The sequence below is a fragment of the Phytophthora infestans genome, genomic scaffold (genome assembly GCF_000142945.1).
Source record: "Phytophthora infestans T30-4 supercont1.43 genomic scaffold, whole genome shotgun sequence".
NCBI classification, from domain to species: Eukaryota; Oomycota; class Peronosporomycetes; order Peronosporales; family Peronosporaceae; genus Phytophthora; species Phytophthora infestans.
Window position 1 is genome coordinate 641,812 of NW_003303716.1, and position 14,577 is coordinate 656,388.

Genomic DNA, 14,577 nt, shown 5'->3' on the forward strand with positions numbered 1-14,577 from the left:
ATGGTGCGCTTAAAATTGAAGCGATAGTCGTTATCAGCTGCAGCTGCAACCGAGAGTAGCTTATACTGCCACTTGGGAGCTAGCAGGACATCATTCAGTAATAGTGTCCGCTCCATCCCCTTCGAATCGAGGGCCTGGATCTCAACCGTGCCAATTGCTTCAATCGGGACTTGCGTCTTCCCGCCCACAGTGATGCCTCCATTCGCAGCGGTCTTGGCCTTGAACCATTCGGCATGCTGCGTCACGTGACTGCAGCAGCCGGAATCGATCGTCGAGCTGGTATCAAGATCAGTGTTGGCTTGAGCTCGGAGGCTAACGGCTGATGCTTCAGTCTGTACATCTGAAAGGACGGCTATGAGTGCGTCCTTGCGACGAGACTGTTCGTAATCATCGTAGCGACGAGATGATTGAGCGTTGTTGCCGTTGCTGCTACCATTGTTGCTGTCGTCGTTGCTGTTGTTGCCATTGCCGTTGCCGTTGCTGGTGCTGCTCGAATTTCCGCGATTTCCACCACGGCCATAACGACCACGACCTCCGTTACGACCACCACGGCCACCTTAATACCATGACCCGCCACTGCGATTGTTATTCGCTTGGTTGTTGTTGTATGGAGGGCTCCGGTAGCTGTTGGTACTACGAAGCTCAAAGTTATCCGGTAGAACTGTGCCGGCCTTAACGGTGCTGTCACGTAGATCCTTCTGCAGACCACGCCACTGACGACTATTGTGCCGAGGCTTTTGGCAGTAGCTGTAGGTATCTGGTGAAATTAGCGTCTGTGCTGCCAATGCGGAGTCATGCGCAGGCGCAATCAGGGCTAGCTCAGTCTTAGTACCTTGGCTCTCAGGAGTACCCTTCGCGAGACTGTAGCGTTCCTGTGCTTGGAGCTCACGGACTTTCGCCTCAATGCTCATCTTGAGTTCTTCGTACGGGATAAACTTCCGCACACCTTTCCAGACACGGAGGTCATCTCTCCAGCTCTTTGGCATGGAGTGGAACAGGTAAAGTGACTTCTGTCCATCAGTCAAGTTAGCCTCGGTTGCTTCGGACGCGGCTTTCATCGCGTTTTCCAGCTCCAAGAAGAAGTTCTCGAGATCGCTGCCTTCTTCGTACTTAATCTCTAGCAGGAAATGATGGATGAAGTAGGGATCGTCATGGAAAGCAGCGCCTTCGTACTTGGTACAGATAGCTTAAAAGATGTCGAAAGCTGTTGAAAGATTCTTGACCAGACGGATATAAGTATCGTCCATCGTCTTCATCAAAAATGCCGTGGTCTGCGCTTCCATACGACGAAGTTGACGAGCAGACGGAGGAACAGGTCTTTGCACCTTACCTCGCTTACGATCACGTCCAGTCTTGCGTTGAGCGAACGGGCGGACAGTAGACAGATCACTCTTCTGGAGCTGCTTGCCAGATGGGTTGCTGTCGTCGTCATCACTTGGTTGAAGCTCTTCCGAGCTGTCCTCGAAGTCGACCTCATCGGAGTCGATTGCGGCGGATACTGTAGGTTTAGGCGTATCTTCATCGTCGGCCATGTCGGTACCGCTTGCAGACTGTGACGGGGTCACACAGCACCTTGCGCTAGAGGAAGTTATCTTCCGAGAGTATACAAACATTCAGTGAACGGCAGCTCACAGAACCCCTCTTTATTTAAAGAGAGCGAAGTGACCTAAATAAGGTAAGTTTGGGTTTAATACAAAACTATAAGTTACCTATAGAAATGCAATGTCGTTTGACCAATGGTTGGCTTACCTTGTACCAAATATCCCGGAGTATGACGTGTCATACACCTGAAGTGTGAAGTGTCACACTTCATGTAACCATGGTACACTTAGGGCTACGTACCCCGTTACATCCTCCCCCACTTAGGTTCGGCGTACCGACTAATCAGAATGAAGAGGTCTTCGTCACAAACTCTCATTCTCAAAGTCAAAAACCATCGACTTGGCCGCGCGAGCGCGGCGGAGGCTCACTTCACAGTTAAAGCCTTGAGCAGCAGCCTGTGCGCTCTTCGTCTAGGTCTCCAATTCGACCGTTACCCTGCCTCGTGGCACTGCAAAGAGCGGTGCTAAGACACGCTCCAAGGCTGCTCCCGGTAAGGCGCAAGCCAAGAGCACTAAGCCTCACGGCAAAGGCTCGGCACGCAAGGAGGCTACTCAGGTGGCCTCCGAGGCGATCGATTCCTCGGGTGACGCGGCTGTGGGCAAGCGAGAAAGCAAGCGCCGCAGCCCGTCTCCCTCGGTCTCAGACAATCGTCCGAGCCCTCGGTTCGTAGAACGTGAGTTCGACTCTGGCAGTGAGGACGAAGCCGACCCGAGAGCACGCACGATGCTCCTGCGGGCTCTGTGGAAGGGCACTGCCCAGTGCCCAGTGAGCACAAGGACGACAGCGTGCAGTCGCTCGCTAGTGATCAAGGTGATCACAGTCCCAGAGCGTCTGTGCGCTCTGAGAGTCCGGCCGTCAAGGCTAAGGGCACTCCCAAAGCCGGTGACGATGTAGAAGAGAATCCTCGCAAACGCCTCTCGCTTGCCGAGGGTCTTGCGCGTGCTAAGGCCTTTAAAGCCGAAGGCACCAAGCCCTCAAAGAAGCGTACAGCCTTTAAGTCTCCATTCCGCGAGGAGAAGGAGACTCAACACTCCTATCAGAGTATCTTCGACTCCTCGGAAGAAGAGGAGGAGAAGGAGGAAGAAGAGGAGGAGGAGGGTGCTATCGCTGTGCCCCGGGAGGTCTCGAATGACCTCGATCAGCAGCAGGAGGAGTTCCAAGCTGCCCAGCGTGTGCGTGGGGGTTCGGTGGTGGCACCCGTCAGCCAGGGAGCTGCCATCAACTCAAGAGGGTATTGGCCTCCCGAGGAGAGCTCTGGGGCTGACCTCTTCTTAGAGCTTCTCGTCGCTCCTCGTGGCCTTGTGGGCGGCCACACTTCTAGGGGCATCTACGAAGGTGCCCTTGTTCAGAAAGAACAGTTGTTCGCTAGCAACATGGAGGCTGCTCGGTGTGTGCTTCTCGCGCCACACCGCATCCCTCTCAAGTACTTCACGACTTGTCGTAAGAAGCCCGAGACCCGGGGTGGTCTCTATCCTCTTTGGGGATACCCCTGGATTATGCCCGAGAGCTGTACCACGTGGAGTTCTCGTGAGGACATGCTCTGGGCATGGGTGGAGACTCTTAAGTACTCACCCACGGAGTTACGGGAACTCCATGAAGATCAGCTGCTGTCCCGTATCCTGGACCAGCGTGATCTTCGTGTGAGGCTTGCCCACTTGATCAGCAAGCGCATGCTGCCAAGGGACATCCTGAAGCGGGCGGCTTCTAGCGCTCACGATGAGCGCGGGTACGGTATGTATTCATCATCCGTACCCCGTTCGGGCAAGAATCCCCGGACTACTTATGAAGCTGCCGCCGCTTCTGTTCCCAGATTGCGACAGCCTTCGGGCAGTCAATCAGGAGCCGTTCAATCGGCTCCCACGAGTTCTCGGAGTGGGCATAACCCCTCCACCTCACAAAGAGCTGTCGCTTCCCGCGACGCCGTTGCTCCTGGAGGATCCGCTCCACGTGGAAGTGGACTTCTCCATTCCGGTCAAGCAGGGGCGGAGGTGCCCTCGTACGAGTACGAGTACTCGGCGCTTCCCGAGAGCCACTCTCGTTCGAGTGCTCCGACTGCGGGTCCGACACGGGACCCTGAGGTTGACCGCCTCCGTCAACGTCTCCTCGTGCTTGAGATTGCACTTGGCCTTGGGACTGGCGGTAATGCTGCCGCCCAGGCCGGGAATCAGGGCGAGCTCGCTCGTCTTGCGGGTCGCCTGGACCTGGTGGAGCGAGAGGTCGCGAGCCTGCACCTGCGGGTGGACCGCCGGGCCTCTTCGTCCGATCTGGACGAGGCCTTTCGCATGATCCGACGGATCGAGGCTTTGTTGCCACGTCCGGAGCCGCCTGCGGCACACTCCCAGACGTACGCGTATGGTGCGTACCCGGCGTACTCAGCGTACTCGGCGTATGGCGCCGGGGTCCGTTCGTATGGAGCCCCTCCGGCGTACGGTCTTGACCGCAGCCTTGCCGTCCCGACCGAGGCTTGGGTGCCTGCTCCGACGCCCTCGTCGACGACTGTGACCGGCCCTCGCTTCGAGGAGCTGGGTCAAGGGGGGTCTGCGAGTCAGCAGCCCCCTGCGGGTCAAAGTACCGCTTAAGACGTCCGACATAGAACGTCGGGTGCGTCGTCATTGACTTTGGAAGGTCGATGGTGTACGACGCACCATGTCTGGCCAGGACTGCAAAAGGTCCGATGAAGCGGTGCTTCAGTTTGTTGCTACCGACAGAGCTAGCAGTGTCTAGAGGTAGGTTCCTCGTGTCTAGCAACACTTAGTCACCAACCTCAAATATACTTAAGTTTCCTCTTCCTTGTTTGTCCGAGTACTCCTTTTGTTTATCTTGCACCGCTGCCATGGCATCGCGGACCCTGCTGACAATGTTCAGCTTGGTATCCATAAAGGATTCCACCTGTTTCCGCAGCGAAACTGGCCTCACATCCGAGACCTGGGAGGAAAGGGCTTTCCGAGCCTCTCCCCCACTTAGAATAGAGGAGTCAGTGTTTCCTCGAAGAGTGAGAGGCACTCTGGGGTGGCGGAAGCCGTTCAAGTAGAACGGCGTGAACCCCGTGGACGCGTGCACCGCGTTGTTGAGCGCAAACTCAACAACTAGAAGCTGCGTCGACCACGTACGTGGTGCTGCCGTGCACACACTGCGCAGAGTGTCCTCGAGCACTCGATTGACGCGCTCTGTCTGGCCGTCTGTCTGTGGATGGTCCGCAGTGGACATCTGCAGACGAGTTCCCAGTAAAGGGAACAGCGTTTTCCAAAACGCAGCAGTGAACCGCGGGCCTCGGTCCGAGACAATCGTCTCCGGGAGACCGTGATAGCGGAACACGCCATCGACGAACAACCTTGCGGTTTGTTCGCCCGTAACAGTGACGGAAACTGGAGCAAGATGTACCATCTTGCTCAGCCGACACACGAAGACCAAAATTCCGGTGTTGCCGTGTCCGTCGACGGGAAGCCCAAAGATGAAGTCAAGACTCATCGACTTCCAACAGTCAGTCGGTACGGGCAGGCTCTGTAGTGGAGCCAAAGAGTGCCCTGCGGGTTTGACCCGCTGACATGTTTCGCATGCCTTAACGTACCGGGCGACCCACTTGTACATGTGGGTCCACCAGAAGGACTGAGAGACCGACAGAAAGGTCTTCTCGCGGCCTAAGTGGCCGCTGGAGGGCGCGTCGTGCGCCTCCGCGAAGATATCGGACTTCAGATCCTCGTCGTTGGGTACGTCCACCCGTGGAGGATCAGTGGGCTCCACCCGGTAATAGAGGAGTCCATGCTTCAACTCATATCGGTGGAGCCGTGAGCGCTGTCGCGACGAGAGCCAGTCGGACTTCGCGCTCGTTCCTGCCATAAGGAACTTGACGATAGGCGCGACAGCCTCATCGTCCCGATACGCCATGCGTATCCGATCATATAGATCCATTGTCACCCGCGTGATGTGGGCCAACTTATAGTCAGGACGCCGAGAGAGGGCGTCCACAAGCACGTTGAGCTTGCCCGGCTTGTATTCGACGCGGAAGTTGTATTCCGCGAAGAAGGACAGCCACCTCGCCATCCTTTGGGAGAGGTGAGGCGAGTTAGTCGCCGTCCTCAAGGACGCGTGGTCTGTGTAGATCACAAAGGGCCTAGAGCCCAGAAGGTGAACACGAAACTTCAGAAGGGTATATTTCATTGCCAGGAGCTCCTTGTCGTGGACAGAGTAGTTCCGCTCAGCGGCTTTGAGCTGCCTGGGCTGGAACGAGATGACTCGTTCGTGTCCAGCCGTGTCGGCCTGCAGCAATGCACATCCGATGGCGTAATCGGAGGCATCGCAGACGACGCTAAACGGCTTTGTCTCGTCCGGCAGGGCCAGGACAGGGGCCTCTTGGAGACCGGCCTTGATGCTGTCGAAAGCATCCTGGTGCTCTTGCTCCCAGCGCCAGTCGACGTCCTTCTAAAGGAGACTCGACAAGGGCTTAGCGAAGCCCGCGTACCCTGCGCTGTACTTGTGAAGGTAGTTGGCCAAGCCCAACCACTTTCGAAGATCCTTCTGGGATCGGGGCGTCAACCATGCTGCTATGGCCTTGACCTTGTCTGGGTCAGCCCGAACGCCCACATTGCTTACGAAGCAGCCGAGAACTTTAATCTCTGGTGACGCGAAAACGCACTTGTCGATGTTGGCGTAGAGCTTGTTCGCTCGCATTACGTCCAACACTCGACGGAGGTGTCCTAGATGCACCTCTATGGCCGTCTTGCCTCCCTCGGCACGGCTATGGACGAAAATGTCGCCGAAGTACGTCTGTACAGTACGAAGGTACGCAAAGGGCGGAACAATTGCGTCACCAGGCGATTGAACGTCACCGGGGCGTTAGACAAGCCCTGCGGCATGACGAGCCACTCCCAAAGCATGCCGCTTGGAGTGCTTACCGCGGTGAGCGGGATGTCACTCTCTCGCATCAGGATTTGGTAGTATCCGTCTACCAAATCCAGCGCACTGTACAGTACGCTCTCGTCCATGTTGTTCAACAACACATCCTTTCGTGGGATCGGTGTTTGGGCCGGCACCGTTGCGTTGTTCAGCTTGTTATAAGCGTGAACCAGGCGCCACTTTCCGTTCATCTTCCGAACGCAGAAAGTCGGCGTCGAGTGCGGGGATTTCGATTCCCGCACCATGCCTGCCTTCGCTTTCGCGGCGAAGAAGGCATCAATGACCTCGCACTGTTCGCGCGGGAGAGGCCATTGCCTCGTGACACAATACTTTGTGCCGGGCACGAGATCAATCTCGTGCCGTACGCCTCGATCCGGTGGGAGTTGGGTCGGTGAGTGTTTGTTCACCACGTCCGCATACTCCGTCACCAAAGGATACACCGGATCCTTGGGGTTCTTAAGAATCTCAGAACCCAAGCGCGTCTGACGCTGCTTGTTCATGTCTTCCAGGACGTTCTCGTCCAGGACAGAGGAGGAGTTCGGCTCCTCCCGAGTGGTCTCAGGTCTCATGAGTACCATCTCAGCGATCTCTCCAGCCTTGAGGTTGGCCAGGAAAGACTCAGCCGTCATTTCCTCGAGGTTCAGTATCTCTGCAACCTCTGGCAACGGTTCCAAGTGGACACCAGATGCCTTGACGGGTAAACCCGTCTCGCTATCGAAGATGTGATAACACTCTTCCACCGGCCTTGTCGGAGGAGCCCGGGCCCTGGACTCCGAGTCGCTTGAAGCGACGTCGATCGGAACGAAGTTCGGATCCGACTTGAGGCGGCGGCGGCGTCTTTGCCGACGGCTTCTGTGACGGGGAGCTTTGCTGCCCACGTCTAGGGATGTCGTCGCTACGACATCCGAGGCACTCGTGGCCTCGTGTGGTACTGTTGTACCCACACAGGAAGCGTGTTCAACGCCTTCCTCTTCAGTTAAGGTCTGGGCGACCGCGTGTGGCACTGTGTTACCCACACAGGAAGCGTGTTCAACGCCTTCCTCTTCAGTTAAGGTCTGGGCGACCGCGTGTGGCACTGTGTTACTCACACAGGAAGCGTATCCGACGTCTTCCTCTTCAGTTATGGTCTGGGCGACCGTGAGTGGAACTCTGTTACCCACTCTGAACACGCTGTTCTCAGTGTTCATGACAGCTGCAGCTGTCTGCGGAACTAAGTTACCCGCCTGTGGACCTAAGTTACCCACTTGGCCGGCGCCTCTTCTGGGCGCGGCCACCATCAAAACATCCTCGGAGTCGTCATATACGTCGACGACTCCCAAGCATCTGCCGGATGCTTTGGTACCCTGGCAGCCCTTGCGGGCGCCCCGGGTCCTGACAGAGGTGGGAACATGACTCACCAATGCTCTGTCGGACTGCGCAGGGCGGCTGGCACCGATTGCCTTGCCTCGCCAGTCGATCCAGGGCTCGTGCTTCTCAAGCCAGGGCATGCCCAGGATCATATCATATGGATCCATATCGAGAACAGTGAGCTGTTCGAGGCTGTCAAAGTCTTCAAACTTGACGGCCAGATCCACTTGGACGTTGAGGACAGTGACGACCTTCCCGTCGGCCAGTCGCACTGACACCGTCCAGTTGCCCTTGCTTTCTCTCAAAGCATCGGACAGCTTGTTGCTGTTGCAAGCGACCGTCTGGCGGCGTGCGAAATTCTTCGACGCCCCAGAATAGATCAATATTTTAAAGGAATGATCGTATCCCCGTACACATCCGTGTACTACGAGCAACCCGCCGCTGCTCTTCGCCGATTCGAGAGTGCGAAGCGAAGACTCTCAGGGGCTAAGTCCCCGTGGTATGTGCCACCCGCGCACCCATCACGAAGACTTAGTTCTTCCCCAGTAGGGCGCCCCGCCCCTACTGGTTCCCGGCTTTCCCCTGTCCCCGGGATCCTGGCTTCTGCCAGCGACCCTTGAGGACGGGCTTGGGGAAGGACCGTCTGTGGAGTCTTTCCGCGGGACAGTCGCGCTTGAAGTGGTCCATTTTCCCGCAGTCGAAGCAGCGGATGTCACGCTGTTCGGCGGGCCCGAGTTCCATGGGAACTGGTCCGTTGGGGCTTGTTCGACCGGGAGCCGACAAGGAGCTCCCAGGCCATGCTGAGGCCGGTGTACGCGCCTGGCGATGGCTGTACGCTTCTTGAAGAGCCACTTGAATCGCCTCTTCAAGGGTGCTTGACTGCACCCGGAACAGCTGAGCGCGTGCGGGGCCCACTCGAAGGCCGTCCATGAACACAGTCATCTTGATGTGTTCGTTGAGTGGGTTTCCCACTAGGCACGCCGTGAGCTCCCGTATCTCTTGCACATACTCGTGCAGTTCGCGCATCCCTTGTTTACACGCGAGGAAGCGCGAACGCTGGCGGTACTCGTAGCTCGCCGGGAGGAACGCGGCTCGGAGCTGTTCGCACAGCTGAGCCCAGGATGTGAAACATCCAGGGGAGGTTGCTTCCCGTGTGTACACCCAACTCTTAGCACGGCCGCTAAGGTTGGAGAGTGCAAAAGCAGCACGCAGTTGCTCGGTCGAGATCAGAGCCGCGTCCATCGCGAGCTCTACTTCTCGGACCCAGAAGTGAAGGTCCTCGCCTTCCTTCCCTTCATACGGCTTAACCTTCAGCCGTATTGGCTTCGGGTGAGGCGGATTTGCTTCCGCCGCCGGAGCCTGCAGGTTCTCTCGCACATGCGCGATGAGGCCCTGCTCGTACGCGTCGAACGCATTGACGCGCACGAGCTGCTCAGCCGGTGTTGACACCACCAGGCTCTGCAAGGCCTCCATCCCGAAGATGCCTGCCATCTTCCGAACCGACTCGAGCTGAGAGTCGTTCATATGGGAGAAGTCGTTCCTATCCATGGCAACGAACTTCGGAGAGGTTCAGGCAGTCTACCCGCGGTGGCGTGGATTTACTACGAGTGCTACCAAGTGTGACGGGGTCACACATCACCTTGCGCTAGAGGAAAGTTATCTTCCGAGAGTATACAAACTCTCAGTGAGCGGCAGTTCACAGGTCCACTCTTTATTTAAAGAGAGCGAAGTGACCTAAATAAGGTAGATTGTAAACTGAGTATATTTATAGGTAGGTTAAGTTTGGGTTTAATACAAACTATAAGTTACCTATAGAAATGCAATGTCGTTTGACCAATGGTTGGCTTTGAACGACCTTGGTACCTTGTACCAAATATCCCGGAGTATGACGTGTCATGCACCTGAAGTGTGAAGTGTCACACTTCATGTAACAAGGGTACACTTAGGGCTACGTACCCCGTTACACAGACACTTCATCTTTATCATCACTAACCCCATTGTAGTAATTTTTGGTGATGAAACCGAGGAGATGCTTGCCGTCTAGCGATTCACGCACTCGGGCCTTCCAGACGTCGAAGTTGCGAGAACCGGTAAGTCGAGGGAAGTCGTCACACGAGGCTTGGTGGGGCTCATTACCTGTTGAGGGGAGCACGGCGAGGTAGGGTCTTGAACAATGAAAGGAAGAAAGAGTAAAATCAATTGTGAGATTAAGATTTAAGTGGACAAGCTAGACTTGCTGTTTACAACAGTTAATTAGTATGTGGTACTCTTAAACACTGTCTGAAGTTGCTGCTACCAGTCAATATCTAAAATGTACCCGTCATTTTAAGACATAAGATTTTAGAGTCATGATCCCTTTGTCCTTTCACCTTTAGTTTATACAGGACATGGTTGCTCAACACTGGCGAAAACGAAGTGAGCAGGAATCCAAGCTGAAAATACTGGACTAATGCCGTGCTAAGCCCGGTGAAGCTCTGGATATTACGGTATTTTCAAAAAGTAATAACTAGTGCGGAATGAAGGACTTTTTAGAAGAAAAAAAGGAGAAGAATTGCGATTTAACTAAGACTTCCAGTCTAGAAGAAGACATCAACAAACCGAGCGAGAATGATTGTCATTCATTTGAGTGGCTATCCCTAAACTTTAAAAACTTAAAAACAAGGTGGTACCCTAACTTAAGAAAGTACTGTATTTAAAAGAAGACCTGTAACAATTTTTCCACAGCATTATGGTTTCTTAATCTGCTCGATCCTCAATTGCATGAAGTCTTTGGGTCTCTGCCAGCGCATCACGACGTAGAGCAAAATACTCCAAAAACGCTTTCGTAAGGGGGGCCATGAGATACAACTGCGATAACGTTTTCACTCGAGCATAGAAAGATGAACGCTGAGGAATTCTGCGAGTCGGATGACGAAGCGGAGCAAGAATCATATTCTCTACTGTCAGTCCTCCCTTTGAAATACCCGACGTGGTAATTTGTTTTCTTCCTCTGATGTGTGTGATGTGTGTGTGTGTGTGTGTGCGTGCGTGCGTGTGTGTGAGTGTGTGTGTGAGAGGGAGGGAAGCTTACTTACGCGTTACGTCGTAAGGTTGATGTGTATGAGGATACAGTTTAGCCAAAATGAAGAAGCCGCGGTCGAACGTGCGTTGTCGTCCGACCTTGCTATCTTGACGCGAGACGGCCTCGATAGGAATCCTATTAGTATTCATCTATTCCCTTCTTTAAAACATGTAGCCTTCATGTACTGTACCACCCACCATCGGTGGTATCGTATATTGGAGCAACATCCACCTAAAACCAGATAGCGTGAATGTTGACCCAGGCGGCTTGGAACGACATTCACCAGTGTTTTTTATGCTTTACCGTAGTCTATTAGGTATTCCGTCCTTTTAGCTTATCACTTGGAAACCACTATACTTTTAATAATTACAAATGTAGCACCCTAATATTTTATAGAGGATCGTCGACGGTTTTCGATCGCCCCTAAAACTCTGGATATGAATATCCAGAGAACTGTGATGAATCGCCGTTGGAAGGCCTTCCAGGATTTTCTGGTGCAGGTGGCAGCAATCTGACCTCGATACTGACGGAAACCCAAGTTCCAGGCCTTGTAGCAAAAGTGCTGGCTGGTATCCGTTCGTCACAGACGGACCCGAGTCGTGAACTTGCAGATGTCGTGGAGTCTTTAAAGGCCAGGCTATTGCAGTAAATATGCATACTCGTACCCATCGAACGTTAGAGCCACACTCTCTAAGATGTTTGGCTACGTTTACTTTAATAAATTCTTGGACGAAACCAAGCGCTACTTGCAGGAATTTGTGACTGTAGTACGCCGCTCGCGTCAGAGAAGAGTAAATATGTTCATACTCAAGTGGTCACGCCGACTGATCGGACAAGCCAGATGAAGAACTGGTGCGCAGCATGGCGGATGTACTGAACGCATTAAACGAGGAGAATAAGCGAAGTACTCACGTAGTTCGACTTACGAGCTGCTCGCGCTGAAGCTGCGATAAGGAATGTGCGAATAAAAATACATTTGGCGTGCAAATTTTTTCTAAGGGGGGGGGGTAAATAAAAATTGTAGGCTTACTTATAACAGCGACACTGATGATGAGTCTTAGATTGCATGAGCAAATAATATAAAAATACTCATTATTACCCAACTCAATCTACGGCATCAACCGCACACTCGCACTTCCTAATCCTCCTCCATAAGTACTGCCAACTTGAGCCTCTTCTAGGCCATTGAATGTTGTGATTTCGAAGTCATACATTGCCGCAGGAATGTGTTCGATACTCTGCACGGCCGTTAAAATGTGCAGCAGCGCATTCTGCAACGCTGCTTCCGTCTCCCCTGCACACAGTTCCCGCTCCTCTACAGCAACAACCAGTCAGTATTACATCTTGTCTCCCCTTAACGAACAACCCCGCACCTTGTGACGCTGCGGGTGACGACGTGACTGTGAACGGAATGATCCATTTCTCAAAGACTGTCTTCTCCTCATTGGACATAAGTCCGAACAACGCCTTCTTCACCTTCCGCTCGAAGAACGTCACCACAATGTAGCCACTATTGGCTCCTCTGACATTGCTTGTCCCTAGGGACTTGTTAGGCGGTTGGCCATACGCCGGCATCATTCCGTTGCTCGTCCCCATGACATAACTACTTCCTCCAAGTACCGCCGCCTCTTCGAAGCTACGCACCGCGTGGTCCACTTTACGGCTAACATCCCCTACAGCGCACAAAGCGTACGTGATGTTCGGGAAAGCGTGGCATGTCGCTTCGCTTGGACGCACTGGTCCGGGAGCTCGTGTGAACAGAATAGTATGCAGTAAGCACGTTACAGCGTCTCCTACGTCCTCTGCAGCTACAGGAATCTCATCCAGACGATGCTCTTTCATGGAGGCAGCAGTTACGACCCCACCGGTGTTGACAGCGCTGCCCACGGCGCTCGATGTGACGCCCAGCATTCTCAGGATTCTCAGACTGGCCCAAATTACTTTAAAAAAAACCTGTCATTTTAAAGAGGTAATGTAGTGACATAAACGGATAAATTTAAATTTAGTACACAAATTCAAGTTGATAAATCATGTGTATTTGTTTTACACGTTAGCATTTTTACAACAACAAATTTTGATCACTTGTCGTGAGCTTTTCCCACAATCGTACAGCAGACACTCCCGTCGTGGGCATATTTTCTCCATTGCCCCATAGTGTATGCCAAATCTGGTTGCATGTGGCATTCTGATACCCCCCCCTCTCCATCTGCTCCTGCCGAGTCTTAACTTCCTGCTGAAGCTGCTGGACTCGAGAAGTGAGAATTTGTATCAGCTCTGTCTGCGATACAGCTTGCGGTGCTTCTAACTTTAATGGAAAGACGCACTTGGGTGCCCATGCCACGTCTACGACGTCCAGCTTAACCAGTACTTCCAACAACAGCACTGTGTCCCCCTCTTCGTGGGTGAGGTGAAGTCTCTCCTGGGTTGAATCCTTTAAACTGGTCTGTCGACACCAATACGCACGTATCAGTCTGTTAATCTGTATTGCACCGAATAATTTACAACACGCACCGCAACATATTGCAGAACTGTTGTCGCAGGTAGCATGATCCCCTCCGGCGCAAAGGCACCAATATCCGTCACTTCGCACGTCCTCCAAACGCTTAACACTGAAGCGGAAACGCTCGCCAGCAAACGCGTCAAAGTCGGCGTACCAACGACCTCCTTCATGATGATAATCCGTAAATTTGGACACTTTTTGGACCACTATTTAAAAATAGTGGTCTAAAAAGTGTCCTATTTTACTAATTTAATTAAAATTGGTGAAGCAACTATTTGAATCGGGACTGAAAATGCTTCTCTCCCACCAATTTATAGGAATTCGATTTTATGTGTAATACACGAAAAATGTTACAATAATTTCATTGGCTGATAAAGTAATTTGCCACTTTAGTGCGTGATGTTAAATGCATGCACGGTGCGTTATGTCTGCCAATAATGCTGCTTGATTTAGAAATGGTCCAATCTTATTGGTTAATTATGCCATGACCAGTTTATTGCGTGCTTCTCCCTCTGGAACTAAACTGGTCATGTATATATCTTTTCAGACAGGGATTTGATTGTACCAACCACGGCCACTCACTTCGTGCACAGGAGCATGGAAGCGGAAGAGGGAGGGTGTGACGGGGTCACACAGCACCTTGCGCTAGAGGAAGTTAGCTTCCGAGAGTATACAAATTCTCAGTGAACGGCAGTTCACAGGTCCCCTCTTTATCTAAAGAGAGCTAAGTGACCTATTTAAGGTAGAATGTAAGCTGAGTATATTTATAGGTAGATAAAGCTTGGGTTTAATACAAACTATAAGTCACCTCTAGAAATGCAATGTCATCAACCAATGGTTGGCTTTGAACGACCTTGGTACCTAGCACCAAATATCACGAACTATGACGTGTCACACTTCATGTAACCAGAGTACGCTTAGGGCTACGTACCCCGTTACAGAGATACTACTACGGAGAGAATAACACTGCGGAGCGGTGGGGCCTACACGGCTACAGACCTGAAGACAGCTCTAAATAGAGTGCAGCAAGGAAAGAAGTACGCCGTCGTATCGCGCATGACAAATATCCTTTGAGGGCACTGTTTAAGAAAGCCAAGGACCAGAGAGAGAGAGAGCAAGTCTCTACCAGGCAGCCGCCGCAGCACTAAGCAAGCGCTGCCAGCGGGGCTTGAGG

General features: G+C 53.0%; 1 protein-coding gene across 1 annotated transcript; it reads right to left on the minus strand.

Moving 5' to 3' along the window:
- Positions 1 to 10,404: 10,404 nt before the first annotated feature.
- Positions 10,405 to 13,573, minus strand: PITG_16228 (uncharacterized protein; the record flags this gene model as incomplete). The annotated part of the gene is made up of 7 exons (XM_002897587.1): positions 10,405 to 10,418; positions 10,917 to 11,038; positions 11,420 to 11,540; positions 12,063 to 12,197; positions 12,277 to 12,830; positions 13,228 to 13,346; positions 13,415 to 13,573. The coding sequence occupies 7 exons, from the start codon at positions 13,571 to 13,573 to the stop codon at positions 10,405 to 10,407; spliced, it is 1,224 nt and encodes a 407-aa protein (XP_002897633.1).
- Positions 13,574 to 14,577: the final 1,004 nt, after the last annotated feature.